This window comes from Eucalyptus grandis, chromosome 4, assembly GCF_016545825.1.
Source record: "Eucalyptus grandis isolate ANBG69807.140 chromosome 4, ASM1654582v1, whole genome shotgun sequence".
In the NCBI taxonomy this organism is placed as follows: Eukaryota; Viridiplantae; Streptophyta; class Magnoliopsida; order Myrtales; family Myrtaceae; genus Eucalyptus; species Eucalyptus grandis.
The window spans coordinates 5783888-5799024 of record NC_052615.1 but is presented as its reverse complement, the minus strand read 5'-3'; the positions used below and the strand labels follow the sequence as shown (position 1 = coordinate 5799024).

The following is a 15137-nucleotide window of genomic DNA, read 5'->3' as shown; positions in this document are numbered from 1 at the left end:
AGATCAGCTTGCAGATATGTTCACAAAACCACTTCAAGCTGAAAGATTTGAAGTATTAAGAAAGAAAATTGGAGTATGCAGCAGCAACTGATCCAATGAGGAGTTTGTTGGATTATAATGTCTCTGTTTTCTGCTGTTTTCAGTTTTCTTTTTACTCTGTTTTACTCTGTTTTTTTTATTAAAAACAGCCAAGTTCATTTAGTTACGTATTTAGTGTTTTTGCTATTTTCTAGGGAAATTAATAGCACGTTTGTGTGCAGTTATCGTTGCACCTACGTGAACAGTTTTTTGTTTTGTGTTTAGTGGCTGTACTTGACAGTTTCTTTAAGAAAACTGATGTATGTAAGTTTGTGCTCTGTTTTCTCTGTGCTTCTTTCCTCATTCAAAACTATAGCTTCTAGTTTTTCTGTTTCTAGTTTATTGTTTTGATCAGTAACAACAAATATCTCATTACGGAGCCAATTGCAGTAGTACACTTTTTGTCAGATGCTATCCCAGAAGTGGCAATTGACTAATCTCTACTTATAAGATTTTGTTCTTTTTTATATTCCTTTTGTTATGAAAATTTAGCCTTGTTGTCGGATAGAAATAAAACGTTTAACTACTCGATCAATGATCTTAGGAGTTAAAGCTTTTAAAAATGTGTGGTCTAGACAGTGAAATAGATCACACTAGGCTAGCAAGCTAACTTCGAAAGAGGCAGTCGACTGTTTGAACGTATCACGTTTCAATTAGAGTTAGAAACTGCATGATAATCAAGAGACAAACCGTCAAGTTCAAGTATGTGCCACGCGTGCATCATCTCATGAGTGAGGGTTTCCCCTGTTTTTAACCTGTAGAAAATATCAAATTTTCTGGTGAAGTCTCCAATCAAAGATAACTAGTCTTAATCTGATTTTTTATTTTTTATTTTTGAATGAGACCTTACTTTGAAATTGTAATGATGGGAAAGGGGAGGAGAGAAAAGTACCTCGGAAGACCACACAAAATTCTTATGGAAACAACTTCTGTGTAGGCGACTAGCGGATGTCGTCTACCTTCCACGGTCTACGATTCAAAGAGAGCCAACAGAAAGAAAAGGTTACCACTCTGTTGCTAGATTGACGTGAAAAATGAGAAAATCTCAAAGTGAAAGATGCACATACGGTAAAAATAGGATCGTAGTCCCGCGTTGTCAGTCCTAATGTCACGCCCTGTCGATGATGCCCCTATCCAGTGCAGAGCAGACACTTAAATTAGGAGCGTGGGATGAAATTTTTTTGCAACTCCTTAGCCTAGAATTATGTGTAATATCATTGATGATGCTACAAAATCAATACTAGACAGCGGACAATTACATTGATTTGTCTAGCGACCGGGTAAATGGGTATTTAATCAAGCGAATCATATAAAACAGCAAGCCAGACTAAGAAGTATGACGATAGTCACAAACCGAATTTTCATCTTACAATTTTTCATCTCGTGCTATGTATTCGTTCATCTCTTGCTGGTTCACCAAGTATAGTGGAATTGTTGGCTGGTGAACTTTCATGCCTAAGCATTCATAAAATTCTCGTATTTCGCGTTCAAGAGCTTTAAGTGCCCCATCATCCAGTACTGCAGAGTCATGACAATCTGGGCATAATCGCCGACCGTCGCTGAGGTTAAATATGTTGATCCTCTAGTAGGCTGCACAATGTTTCTTAAGCATCAGCGACCTCTCTCAATTGTCGGGGAGTTTGTGCAAAGCTAAAACAGATTGTCGGTAAACATGAACGCATTTAACCTGATCCTTAATATGCTACAGATGTGAGGACCTTTTGATCTCAAATAATTTACAATGATGTACAGCCAGTCTATAATAAGAAACTGCAGCATCGATGGAATTAAAAAAAATGAATTCATGGGTTGGTTTTGTGAAACTTTATAAAATAGTCGCTTTGGAACAATGTTAGAGGATGGGCATGGGCGGCCCTGTCCTCGTTCCATGGGCTTGAAAGTTGCCCCACCACCGCCTCATGCCCATTTCTATAAACTTATGGGAATTTATGTCATTATGTGAAAAAAAAAACTTATTATGAATTATGAGAATATAAAAAGAATGGATGCACCAGTAATATATATTTATAAAGGAAATTCTAATTTTAATTAGGCAAACAATGAATTGGGAGTTTTGTACGAAATAAACAAAAGTTTTTTGCATCTATCAGCTTTTAGAGAGAGAGAGAGAGAGAGAGAGAGAGAGAGAGAGAGAGAGAGAGAGAGAGAGAGAGAGAGAGAGAGAGAGAGAGAGATTTTCTCTTATCTATGACCAATTATTCTATTGTTTCACCAATTTTTGTTTACTTTTTAACAACGCCTTAAACTTACCAACTACTATGTCAAATTACCAGACTTTTGGTGTCACTAGCCAATTTTTCTTTGGTTAAGTTACTAATTATTTCTAGATTACCAATTCTCATTTGAATTGCTTACAATAATTATCTAGATTTTTTTGTTTATGTTGACTACTATGTCCCGCAAAAAAAGGCAAGGCAAAAATCTGAGAGTAAGTATTAAAATATGAGTAGAATAGAATTGGAAAAAAGAGAGAAGAAGAGTTGACTATTAGGTCTGTTTCTATTGTGGACTCATTAACTATCTATTGAAACGTTAGAAAGAAATTTAATATGCTGATGTTACTAAAAAAGTCAAGAATTAGTGATGTGATGAGATAGTTAATGGCTTTTGTTGACATACTACAATAGAACGAAGTCGGAAAACTGATGAACAAAATTATATAGAAGATGGCTCACTTGTTTCTTTCCAATTCTAGCTTAGGTCAATAATCTGGGCGAAAGTAATGAAAATTGGCTATTGGTTAGTAAACAAATAGCCATTGCTTACAATTAAGAGAAAACACCTGAGAAAACGCGGTTGGGTAAGCTCGGACTAGAGTATTCAATTTCCCTCTCGTGCTCATGTGTGGCAAGCTAGAGCCAAGGCAAAGAGCTGCTTATTCCGAGGCTAGGCATATGGGTTCAAGGGATAAAAGATGTCGTGCATGGAAAGGATTTACCATGATTTATAATCAGAGAGATAATACCTTCGAAGAATCTGCTATGTTTCAAAAGAGGAGTGAGTAGAGGGTGTGTAACCAGATTGGTCTACCTGGAACTGCACTAGACCACCAAAAAAAAAACCTGTCTGCGAATAGGTTCCAAATTCTTGGAACTGGTTGAAACTAGTGGGGAACATGTTCCAAGTGAATACTCACTTAGGAACTGGATTAGACTACCCTATTTTGGAACCGATTTTATAAGCTAAAAGGCTAAAATCCTAATTTCTTTTTCCCCTAAATTCTAATTTCAACAGTCTTTCGTCCTTTGTCATTTTTTGGAACTCATCGCCAGTCTTCATTCCCCTAAATTTTTATGGATGAATTGGGAACGGGGTTTTATAATTTATGTTTTATGTTGTGTGTTTGAATTTTTTATTATTTATGTTCACGATTACATTTTTATCTTATGGATTGTTGTTTTTGGTGAATAGGGATTTATGCAGTTCATCTTTTACTTTGAACTATTTTATTACTCATAACTTCCTATGATTTTGCAGTAAAAAATGAACCAAATTTATTTTTAAAAAGTTCTTAGGTAGACCCTGGGATTAGATTGAAAAAACATAGTAGGTTTTAGGGTCCAAAAACTGAGAATAGTTATAATAAGGTGGTTCCAAGTTTTAGCTCTAGAACCTACCAATTCTAAAACTGATCACCTCTAGGAATGAGGCATCAATTTAAAAGAGAAAGATCTAGATAGTGTTAAGAAACACGTGGATTACCAAGGAGAGCAAGATGATTACAATATAGGGATGTGATAATTTCTATGGTATCACTTGAATCTATAGTAGTTGACAGATGTTTCAAGGTAAGAACTAAGTGTGAAGCTTTGAGGTGATCAACAAAGTTGGATGAGCTGGAGCAACAATGGTATACAAATGTTGAGATTTATAATTGGGGATTAGTGAAGATGGCTTTTGAGTTGTAGATAGAGAAGACTGTTGAGATGTTACAAGTGGCTCAAAGGAGTCACATTGGGAAATTCTCTAAATAGTTAAACACGTTGTTGGTGAAATCAATAAGTACCCTACTTATTGCATATTATGAATCATTTACATTGTCATGGTGCACTTGGGCACAAGCAAAGCATTAGTCATATGCTCCAAATTCTAGTATTGTTGGTTATCTAAGTAACACCATGTAAGAGTACTAGGCTCAATGCTTCATGTACTGTTGGAAGAATGTGCGAGGCTAATCTAGTATACATTGTGGCATTGTGAGATGGATCCTCTTGGACTTGTTTGGGAAGACAAATATTAAGTAGTGTTTCAGAGGATGTAATTTAGATAGTATAGCAACAACTAGGTTTGTAGACCTGTCATGAAAAAATCTGAAGAATGGTCAATTTCTAAAAATTATGCCTTTACTTCTCGAGCTGTGTTATAAGTTGGAAGGCATTGCTAGACACAATGGTACTGTTGAAGATTGAGGCTGCAAACATGGTGACAATGGAAGAAATTGAAATGGTGGTGTGGTCTCCTAACTTGATTGGTGATGTTGGTGTGGGTCATTGGATTGATTGTTGTCTTGAGTGGAAGCCAGAGATATCACGAGAGAATCAAGATCATTGGCACTAATGTTTCCGTAACAGAGACAAGAATGTTAGGAGATGGGGTCACTATGAAGAAGTTTTTTGCAGTAGAAAATCCTCAGGACATGTTGACCAACTTCATTCCTTTAGAGAAGACCGAGCTCAATTGGGACTGAAAGGATATTTGTAGTGGTTGAGTGCCCATGGGGATGTTGAGAGAGACAACATAGATGACGAGCAATATGACTTGACCATAAAAATTGAACTAAGGTGAAGAGTTATTAAATTTTTGATTAATTTCTTGACAAATTGGAGTTTGGAACAAAGCACAAAGAACAAAATAGGTCCGAGACGAGTTCAAAGTGTTTGGTACGAGTGAACAGGGACTGTATGACTTGGCCAAAGGCCAAGGCGCTCAGCTAGCTGTGCCTAGTAGCACGTACCTATTGGGCAAGGGCTTGCAGACCGACCAAGTCTGAACCGAAGCTCGGGAAGTTGCAAGTGCCTTTTGCATTGGCCATTCGGTAGGAGCCTGGCTACTGCATAGGCCCTCGTAAACTCGTGTTTAAAGATTCAATTTTGACATATTTTCAAAGGTTACAATTTAGAGCAATCAAAACAAGAGGGAAAATTCACTCCCGGACTTCTTTTTGCCATTTCAGTCATAAGCCTTTTGTTATTGTATCAATTCAGTTAATCTAATCAATTTTAGCTAGTTGATACTGATGTGGACGCCAACCGACACCGGCCGTTCGGCTAACACTGATATGGCACTTTGAATAATATTTTATATTTTTGAATTTTTTATTAACTTTTTCTTTTTCTTTTCTTTTTCCTCTCTTCCTTCTTTGGTTGTTTTTGCCATCCTCTAGGTGAGGACCATGAAGCCCTCGTTAGTTGCTAGCCAGGGTCATGGCCCTTGCCCAACCTCACCTAGATTTGGGTGAGGCCTCATGAGCGAGGCAAATTCATTGAGATTTGGGCGAGGCCACCCTTGCCATAGGCCCACCACGGGTGAAGGTGGCCTCGCTCGTGGCTGGCGAGGTCATGGTCGGCTTCAACCTTGTGCGAGCATCGACCCTCAATGACCTTGATATGGAGATGGGAGGTGAGCATCGATCTTAGTGAGCCTTGACTAGAACACCTTCAACCACGGCAAGCCTCGACCTTGTGAGCCTTGTCGATGTTAGGCGACTATCCCATGGTGATCATTTGCCTCAATGCTTAGGGGCGGAGGCAGCCATGGCCTCGCCTGTGGCCCCCCTGGCCTCACCTAGTGTCCGGCAAGCCTCATTGGTCATTATGGGGAAAACAACCAAAGAAGGAAGAGAGAAAAAAAAAGAAAAGAAAAAAGAAAAGGAAAAAGAAAAAGAAAAAGAATAAAAAATTATTAAAAATAAAAATTATTAAAAATTGTTCACATTAGCGATAGCTGGCCAAAATTAGCCAAATGGACTAAATTGACACAATTACAATAGATTTGACTTTTTTTGATAATTTTCCAAAATAAGGGTTAGGGTTCTCTTTTAGTGTGTTTTTTGAGTTAGTTATTTGTGAGAATTTGTGAGTTGTTTGGTTTACTCGGTTTTATTTAGGATTAGGAAATATTTAGGAATTGCACAATTTTAGTTTTGTAATTTTTCGTGGATTTTCCGTTGTTGCCTCTTCTCGTGGATGTAGGAAATTCTTCAAATTGAACCATGCAAGTATTTTGTGTTCTTATTGTTTTTTGCTAACTTTCTTTGGTAATTTGGTCCTCTCGAATTTGATTTTAAAGTTGCACAATTTGTTAGCTTCCGCATTATATCACTACATATATTTTATGTACTCTAAAGTCAACAACAGCCCTCATGATTTGGTTGAGTTGTTAGGCCTTTAAGATATACCTTGGGGCCACCCCCAAGATTTACGAATATGTGTGACTCTGTAATTAGTTAGCGTGGTTGAGATAAGGGGACTGCCACACCCAATATAGATTAGATGGTAATCCATTAGTGCTAAATACTCCAAAAATATCGGGGGAAAGGAAAAAAAGAAAAGAAAAGAAAAAAACAGAGAGCAAGGGGGGATTACCTGTAATATGAGCAAGATAGAGGCGTGCGTGTGATATGTCTAGTATTTGTTAATTGTTTGCTTGGTATCTATCAAAACATCTTTCCGACTGAATGCTTCTCATGTACGCAAGGCCAAATGATCTCAACCGTTAGATAAGGTATGGGTTTGAGGGAAACCAACCTTTAATCTTTCACAGCAAAAGCACCAAGGAGTTCCATCCGTGTCATGCCGTCGACAATACTTTTCTTGCCAGAAAGGATGTTCCTCATATTGAAAATGACCAGATGCATCTACTTGAATCTGTAACCAAGGATAAGAAAAAGCGAAAAAAAGAAGATTTTGCTTGTGTGTATATGACTATAATCAATGATTGTGCTTAAGGAAAAGTTGTGAAAATAATGTAAATGAAGGAATAAAGCCCACTCACAGGTTCCCCACAAACGTAGCATGTAGGATGATGATGCTCCTGGTGGTGGGTATTCTGATTGGGATGATACTTGCTCTGATACAAGGAAAGGCGGTGACTACAATTTAACGCGATAATCAAATAGAAATGGTGTATGGCCAAACCTCGTGATTAGCAATAAACAGATCGTCGAAAGCATGAGGTTGAATGCCTTCTGGATGCTGAGAGGCGTGCCTGTATATAAAATTATAAGCTAACGAACCATACTCGTGAAAAGGATGTGCTTTTCATTTTACCCCACATCCGATGTTTTTCATCGAGTTATATACAGACAAGCAGAAATCTTGAGAATTTCAGGAAGACAAAAGTGACCATGTGTTTTTAGTACCTGTTGTCTGGATAAAATGAGAATGGCGAAGGTTGGAAGATGCTCGCAATGTCAAACAGAGAGGATGAGCCGATGACTAAACTTTGGTCGAAAGCCTCAGAAAGTTGTTCATCTCCGTGCTGCACTGATGATCCTTCATATTGCACAGGGCCGTAGTTTGCCCATCCTGCTCCATAGAGATACTCTCCTAAATCGAGCATTTATTCAACTCTTCTGAATCGGGTCCACTGTAATTACAAGGTAAAAAGCTATTGTCTCGGGATGAACAATGGCTTTTCCTCAGTAAAACATTTATGCAACCGCAAAGTCTTGGGTTCTGTACTACTAGATCGGACATTAAATGCATATCCGAAATATAATGTTGGAAAGAATTGCTATGAACTGCCGTGGAACTCACCTTGACCTTCTTCTGAGATTAAGGAGGAATGGGGAACTCTGTGGTATGTTTCTTCACCACGGTCTGTCAATTCATCCTGCACATAGATATTTTCCAACAACTTAAGTACTATGCAAGGATATTTTCAAGAAAACAAATGTCAGGATAGGAGTAGGATATATTTCATATTTGAGAGACTTAATTCCATAGCAGCTATCTTTTTAAACACCCACTTACGATTGTTGTGTGCAAATACAGCCCACAAATTGGCAAGAAAAGATAGAACTCAAGAATGACAATAGCACTCCCAGTCAGAAGATACATATACCGTGGAGTCATTTACTTCATCAGAATAACGGCGATCATCATCTTCGTAGCTTCCATGGTACTGCTCTCTGGATTTAGAGGAAGAAAGATTGAGCACTCTTTTTAGCCGACTCATAGGAGAGAGTGTTCTGGTGTTGTAGTAAATCACTTTCAAGTATCACTATCACCAAAAACAGCACTTCTCTGATCCAAATCTACAGAGCAGTACCTCCATAAAAAGTTTGATGGTTACAAGGGTCCTTTAATTTTTCTCATGATTATTATTTTTGCTGATTTGCTGGTCATTTATCTAACTCCACAATGTCATCTGTATAATGAACTTGGCAAGAATAAAAACAAGAAAAAGCTGCTGCAATGAAGGATCTTCAGCATCTTCTGATAGTCATTAGTTGTATCTAACCTCCGATTTTCTATTCAAATTGTTCTATCAGTGTATGCTCCTATTTACTGCTTGTGTTTCAGTTTGTATACATGCCGGGTGTTTTCTGAATCAGAATTGTACTTGCTCCTTAACAACTTTGAAACTTTTGAAGAAAAAAATGAAACTTCTAAAAAACATTTTCCTAACGTATCTATCTCCATAAACGCCCATAAGATTTTTTTCTTAGATTTAGCAGTAGACAAAATACTCTGGAGTTTCCAACTTAACTGTTGACCCTTCATGTAAGAACTATCAGTGGAAACACCAACAAATTGGGTAAGGAGTAGCGAAAAAAATAAAAGTGACTATAGAAGTACCGGTTATTGGGATAAAATGAGAACGGGAAAGGTTGGAATATGTTTGCAGGGTCACATAGGGAGGATTCTAAAGCCCAACTTCGTTGGAAAGACTGGGTCGGTGGTTCATCTACATCCACCAATTTCAGTTCTTCATATTGTACCCAGTCGGGCCAGTCCTTGGTCATTGCTGCTCCATAGAGATCGTCACCTGAATGACATTGATCATTCATCTGAATCAGCATCACTAGAAATACATGGTAAAGATACATTGTCTGAGTAGAAAGGTTTCCGATGATGTGACTGCAACAACTTCTGGGTTCTATTTTTGGTCAGACAATAAGAAGAAATATGCATTTAGGAATATATCAAGTGTGGTCTAATTTGTCCTTAAGTTGATGTCGGAGAGAAGTTTCATGAACCACGGTCCAATTTACCTTGACCATTTTCTGAGAAGGAACGAATGTGGGTGATTTGATAGTCCGTTTCCTCACCCTCTGATGATTCTTCCTGCACATTGATGTTCTACAACTATTTAACACGGTTCTATTGCAGCTATCAATTGCCAATGCCTGACGAGTTATATTTCTCGTGCATTATAATCACTGATGAATTAACCGCAAAAGAATACAAGAATAACAAATAAACCCCATCTTATACTTCTTGTATTACCTCTGTGTCGCTGGGCTTATCAGAACAAGAACGACCATCATCAACCTCACCACTTCCATTAGATCTCTGTCTGGAGTTAGAAGTAGAACCCTGGAGTATTCTTTTCAGCCAACCCATAAGGAGAAAAAGGTATACCACTGTTGTAGTAATAAATCAACTTTCAAGTAACGCTATCACCAGAAAGAGCGCACTCTAACCCAGATTAATAGAGCTGTACCACCATATATAATAGGTTTAATGTGGTAACAAGAATCCTTTTCTCAAGATTATTATATTTGTTGGTGTGCTGGTCATTTGTCTAACTCCATCAAGTCAACTCTGCAATGAACTGGAACAATAAACAATTTGTACTATTGTATTCTGCTTTAGAGTTCTTCATCATTTTCTAATAATCTTTAGTTATATATCTAACCTGTCTTTGTAATTCAATTTGTACTATTGATCACCGATATTATGCTCCTGTTTCCTGTTTGTTTTTTCCTCACGATAAGTAAATGATTTTATTAGAAAAACTTAGAAACAAAAGGAAGACTGCTTCGGACAGCAACTCACAGGCGATTGCAAGCGCTGACTTGGCAAGGCCTTCACCCTAATGCGGTGGTTAACCATACTGATGCAGCTTATATTACAATAGATGACTAAGTCGATGGGTTGGTCGATTTTGACTTCGAAACTTCCATCAGGTCAACTCTGCAAAATGGCTATGTATCAGCCGTCCCCAGATCATGCATGTTTCTGTTAAAAACTATTCAATGACAGATTCTTTTGCTAGAAACTATTCAAGGTAAGATTGTAATAAGGCCACAAAACTTGAATATGGATGTAAACATCAAAAACCAAAGTGACCCTGCCCTCCATTAATCATGTATTGGATAAGGAAATTACAATGAGCCTTTTGTCCAATCCAACAAGGTTGACGATTGCATTTTGCCAAGGGGTGTTATGGAAATAGAATTGTATATGCTCCTTAACAACTTTGAAACTTTTGAAGGAAAATAATCCTTAGGAAATGCATTTCCCTAACGTATTTATCTCCATAAAAGCCCTTAAGGTTTCTGTCTAGATTTAGCAGGGGACATAATACTCTTCAGTCACCAACTGTCGATCCTTCACGAGCGAACTGTCAGTGGAAGCACCAATAACATGACCACAATGTGGTGGTTAAACGAATAAATTGCTTCTCATCTCTTGTTAGATGATTATTAAGTTCATTGGTTGGTCGTGTAACTTTACTTAACTCCGAAACTTCCATCAATAATTCAACTCTTCCAGAAAGATTCTTTTACAGATCATTAGCTATGCATCAACCACCATATTTATACTGGAAAACTATTCAATGACACTTTGCTGAACACTATCTAGGGTTCCATTATGACAAGGCAGTTTATTTTTTATTTTTTTGTCGGACATCATGACAAGGCAATTAAACTTGGGAAAGTGTGTAAATTTTGAAAATCGGAGTGACCCTGCCCTTTGTTGTATTGATTCCATGTAATGCTTGATAGGATGACACTCACTTCTAATTGCAATTGAACTCGGGGATGTTGAGGTGAACCAGAAAAAGTTGGGTACAGTAGGATTTAAATGTTGACTAAGTAAGAGTCTTATAGTAAACGGAGTGATTATCAACTCTGTAAACCATCTCTATAGGGATGGTGATCAAGGGAAAGCACCAATAGATTTAAAAACCCTCAATTCATTGGGTTATTCTACACTTGAACATGCTTTACTGATGGTAGATTTTTAGGGTTTCATGCATGAAAATACAAAATACTATTCTTTAATGGCAATTCTTTAAAAGCGTTGGCAAACTTCTAAACCCCTTGGCGGCTAAACCATGACTGATAACTTATTAAGATTTTACATGTGACTAAGTTACAAATAATTTAATGGAAGTAATAACCATTATTTAGTCCATAACCTGTTAGTAAGTTACAAAGAAAAAACCACCTCTAGCCAAGAGGAAAGTGTGGAGGGTGGCAATTCCTGAGACTATCTCGAACATAAGGATGCAAAGACAACCCCTAACATTGACACGAACAGACAATACGCCACCAAAACACAAATGTATGCCAGCAAAGACGAAATGATCTGTATCATTACTAATTTCGAAAGGCAAGAGGACAAACGACAGGTCCGGTGGGACGAAGAAAAGGCATGGTCGTGCAGCTGCGCTTACTTGAAAACTGTGGCGACCATTATTAACTAGGCAAAGACATCAACATGCAGGAAAAAATATTGGGTAGTCCCAGACCGCCAAGAGGTCTCGGACCACTCAGGAAGGGACACATGGAGGTGTGGGGGCCGCTCACCAGCAAACGAATTTGCGCACAAAATTAATTTCATTTCTCTCTCACTAGTATGCACACACTAGCCCCCTACGCTCTCTCTCTCTCTCTCTTGCTCTGCACACATCTATTTCCTTGTCTCATATTTCTTTCCTCTTCGTGCTTTCCTTGTCTGAAGAAGAAGAAAGAAGAGCAAGCCTCTTTCCTCTCTAGCGAATGAGAAAATATTCAGCGGTTGCTAATCACCGCGTCATCTGCACGCGTGGCACGCGTGATCCATTAAAATTGTGACATGTGTCGAGTGATGTGGAAATTAGAAGAAGGGAAAATAAGAACTTTGCAGTCAAACGATGCTCCCTCCTCATTAATTACACGATGCTCTTTTCCTTTGTCTTTCTTCCTGCCCCCCTCTCTCTCTCTCTCTCTCCTTTATTTCAAATTTCACTCTAGATCCCTCCTCCTCATTCTCTCTTCTCCTCTCTGTCTCGCAAAATCCGACGACCATCGGAATGCTCTCTGTCGCGACCTCTTTTTTCTCGGCGCCCGCAATCGGGTACTAGCGTCTAAGGAGGCTAATGGCTCGGCTGAAATTAGTTAAGTCAGGACTCTCCCAAGTCCACCAATTCACGACTTTAATAGTTTGAGTTTTTAACCTGTAAATCAATTTTTAAATTGGAGTCGCCACTAATCGATTTGGGGTGGGTTGATTAGAAACCCAAGTGAAGTATCGGGAGAAATACTCACTCCTGCGCAACCAGAGAAATTAGGATCGGGGACTTGATTACACTAGTTAATCACTAATGCCCTTTCGGTACCTAATCTTGTTTAAACCCTAAGGCTTTTGGATTTTTGAGAGATTTTCCATGCATTTTTGGAGGAAAAACATTTTTGAGTATTTTCTCATTTTTTGACATAAAAGGGATTTTTGGTATTTTTGGTTTTTTTTTGGAAAAATACAAGTCTTTTTGGCTTTTTCTGAATTTTTTGGCTTTTTCATGAAATTTTGGATTTTTTTTTTTGGATTTTTGGCATTTTTTGGAAAATATGGAATATTTTTTGATTTTTTTTTTTTTCGGAAAATAAAATGTTTTTTAATATTTTTCAAAATATTTTTGGAAAATAAATTATTTTTGATTTTTCTCGATTTTTAGAAAATAAAACATTTTTCGACATTCTTAAATATTTTTCGATTTTTTGGAAATTAAAACATTTTTTTAATTTTTATTTATTAAAATATTATTTTTATATTAAAATAAAAAAATAAAACCGACTGGGTCGGATCCGCAGTTGGGTCCGAGTGGGCCGGCGACCCAAACGCGGACGGGCCGCGTTGCGGGCCCGACTCGGATTTTTCATCTCTTTTTATTTATTATTTTTTTTTACTTACTAAAAACGACGCCGTGGCCGGCGTTTGGGGACGCCGCCCGGCCCGACGACCGGGTCCACGACCCGCTCCGCGACCCGGCTCCTTACGAACCCTACCCGATCGACCCGAATCGCGACCCCGGTCTTCCGCCGCGCCCGCAATTTGCGGAATCCCTACCCTGGTTCCGATCCAGTCCGACCCGACAACCCGAGGTCGCGACCCGAAAATCGGAAACCCTAGGGTTCCCGAATCGCGCGCCGAGGCACAACAGCGGGGACGACGGCGACGGCGACGGGCAAGGCAATGGCCGACGGCGGCGGCGGCGGCAATGGCGGCGACGAAGCGGCGGTAGCGACGAGGGTTGGACTTCGGAGGGGGAAACTATGGCGGGCAACGGCGGCGGTGGCGTAACACTACCTGCTCGTGGCGATGGCGTCCGGATGGTGGTGGCTGGGCAACTCGGTTTCTCGATCGACGCGGCATCGGCGGACCGATCACGGCAACGGCTTCGCGGGTGGGGCATGGCAACAAGCCGTCGAAGCAACGGCGTCGGGGCCGAGGCGAACGGTTGCGGCACGGCGTCCGGCGGTAACAACAGCAAAAACCAGATCTACTCGGCCGGACCCTCCTCGGCCTCGATTCCTCCTCACTCAGGCCAGATCCGAGCCTCCACCGGCCGGATCTGTCCTTCTCGAAGTCACTCGCCGCCGGCCTTCCCCGAAGTCTCTCGGTGGAAGGTGGGCTGAGCTCGCGACTTGAGCTCTCTCCTGCGCTCGCCCTTCAACCCTTCCCGATGTCTCTCAGTGAAGGATCTCCGAGCTCGCCACGCCCTCCGACGATGCTTGCGGCCACCTATTTATAGGCGAAGGAACTCCGGTCGACGGAGGGGTTCGGTCGCCGGCCTCCGGCTTGCCCACCGGTTCCGCTCGGCTGAACCGGTGTCCCATCGAGCTTTCCAGCGAAGCTCGCTCAGCATTAATGGCACCTGCGATCTTATCCCCTCCGGCCGACGTCGCCCTACACTCCTCGGCCGTAGGCCGTCCTTTGCGCGCGTCACCGGCCACCGCGCGTGAGATGCAAGCGACTAAGGAAGAAGAAGACAGGAGGAAGAAGAAGAAGGAAGGGGGGTGGGGCCAAGCCGCACAAGCGCACGTGAAAAAAAGGGGGTGTTGCTTTTGTTTTTCTTTTCTTTTGTTTTTACTGTTTTTTTGTTGTTTTTGTTATTGGTTATTTATTATCTAAAAAATAAAATAAATTAAGACCTAATTAAACCTAATCAAAATTTTAGGTGTCAACACTCTCTTTCAGCCGTTGGGAAACGATGGAGGCTTGGTGGCATTGGGGTCGGAGGGCTCTATGGCACACGCTTCCCTACGAAGAAGGGGTCATCGGAGAGAAATAGACGCGAAATGTTGGCGTCCATGTAGTCGTGGTAGTAGTCAGACGACCCAGAAAAGAGGACAAAGCAAAACTCCCTGTCAATGTCGTCGCTGTCCTCCATATTGGCACTATCGCCTTCTTTGTTGCCCACTTGTCCTACTTCCGTCTCTCCTATTCTTCATCCTCCTATGCGGATGCTACCTTCGTCCATTGAGATGATCAGTTTGAGTATCACCCATCAGTAAGCCCTCTGCTCTTGCCTAATGCTTGAAATTTGTTGCCCTTACTTTTGGGACGTTTGGCTATCCTTGATTTTGTTCGACCCACCATGTGCGAGTGAGAGATGTTGAGTTTTTTATTTGTTTAACCAAACCCAGCTCATAAGAAAATGGCCCATGAGAGGAAGATAACAGTTAGTTTTAAATGAATATAACTACAATATATAAGTGAAAAAAAGGATAAATTTTGGTTGTGTATGTTAGACAATACTTCAATTAATTCCTTTGAGACCGCAACAAGTACTTAATCTATGGCAAACAAGATATATCCATT

At 40.0% G+C, this 15137-nt stretch overlaps 2 protein-coding genes and 1 long non-coding RNA gene across 3 annotated transcripts; all 3 read right to left on the bottom strand.

Moving 5' to 3' along the window:
- Positions 1 to 765: 765 nt before the first annotated feature.
- On the bottom strand, positions 766 to 1631 carry LOC120292790. The gene is made up of 4 exons (XR_005550396.1): positions 1449 to 1631; positions 1146 to 1208; positions 971 to 1047; positions 766 to 833 (listed from the first exon to the last, which is right to left on the bottom strand). It is a non-coding gene; the product is annotated as an uncharacterized LOC120292790 (long non-coding RNA).
- A 5175-nt stretch (positions 1632 to 6806) lies between these two features.
- LOC120292464 (protein DA1-related 1-like) lies at positions 6807 to 7924 on the bottom strand. The gene is made up of 5 exons (XM_039310657.1): positions 7857 to 7924; positions 7460 to 7686; positions 7236 to 7305; positions 7093 to 7167; positions 6807 to 6965 (listed from the first exon to the last, which is right to left on the bottom strand). The coding sequence occupies exons 2-5, from the start codon at positions 7657 to 7659 to the stop codon at positions 6807 to 6809; spliced, it is 504 nt and encodes a 167-aa protein (XP_039166591.1). The 5' UTR covers positions 7660 to 7686; positions 7857 to 7924.
- On the bottom strand, positions 7834 to 9668 carry LOC104419783. The gene is made up of 5 exons (XM_039310656.1): positions 9552 to 9668; positions 9317 to 9389; positions 8901 to 9090; positions 8164 to 8230; positions 7834 to 7932 (listed from the first exon to the last, which is right to left on the bottom strand). The coding sequence occupies exons 1-5, from the start codon at positions 9666 to 9668 to the stop codon at positions 7834 to 7836; spliced, it is 546 nt and encodes a 181-aa protein (XP_039166590.1).
- Positions 9669 to 15137: the final 5469 nt, after the last annotated feature.

What these genes read in the sequence shown, in the direction of transcription:
- LOC120292464 (XM_039310657.1), bottom strand. Translation starts at nt 7,659, where the DNA reads ATGCTCGATTTAGGAGAGTATCTCTATGGAGCAGGATGGGCAAACTAC. An exon ending in TGTTTATTGCTAATCACGAG is followed by an intron (nt 7,168 to 7,235) that starts GTTTGGCCATAC and finishes TCCTTGTATCAG; the next exon opens with AGCAAGTATCATCCCAATCA. An exon ending in GCTACGTTTGTGGGGAACCT is followed by an intron (nt 6,966 to 7,092) that starts GTGAGTGGGCTT and finishes CCTTGGTTACAG; the next exon opens with ATTCAAGTAGATGCATCTGG.
- LOC104419783 (XM_039310656.1), bottom strand. Translation starts at nt 9,668, where the DNA reads ATGGGTTGGCTGAAAAGAATACTCCAGGGTTCTACTTCTAACTCCAGA. An exon ending in CTTCTCAGAAAATGGTCAAG is followed by an intron (nt 9,091 to 9,316) that starts GTAAATTGGACC and finishes AATGTCATTCAG; the next exon opens with GTGACGATCTCTATGGAGCA. An exon ending in TCATTTTATCCCAATAACCG is followed by an intron (nt 8,231 to 8,900) that starts GTACTTCTATAG and finishes CTCTAAATCCAG; the next exon opens with AGAGCAGTACCATGGAAGCT.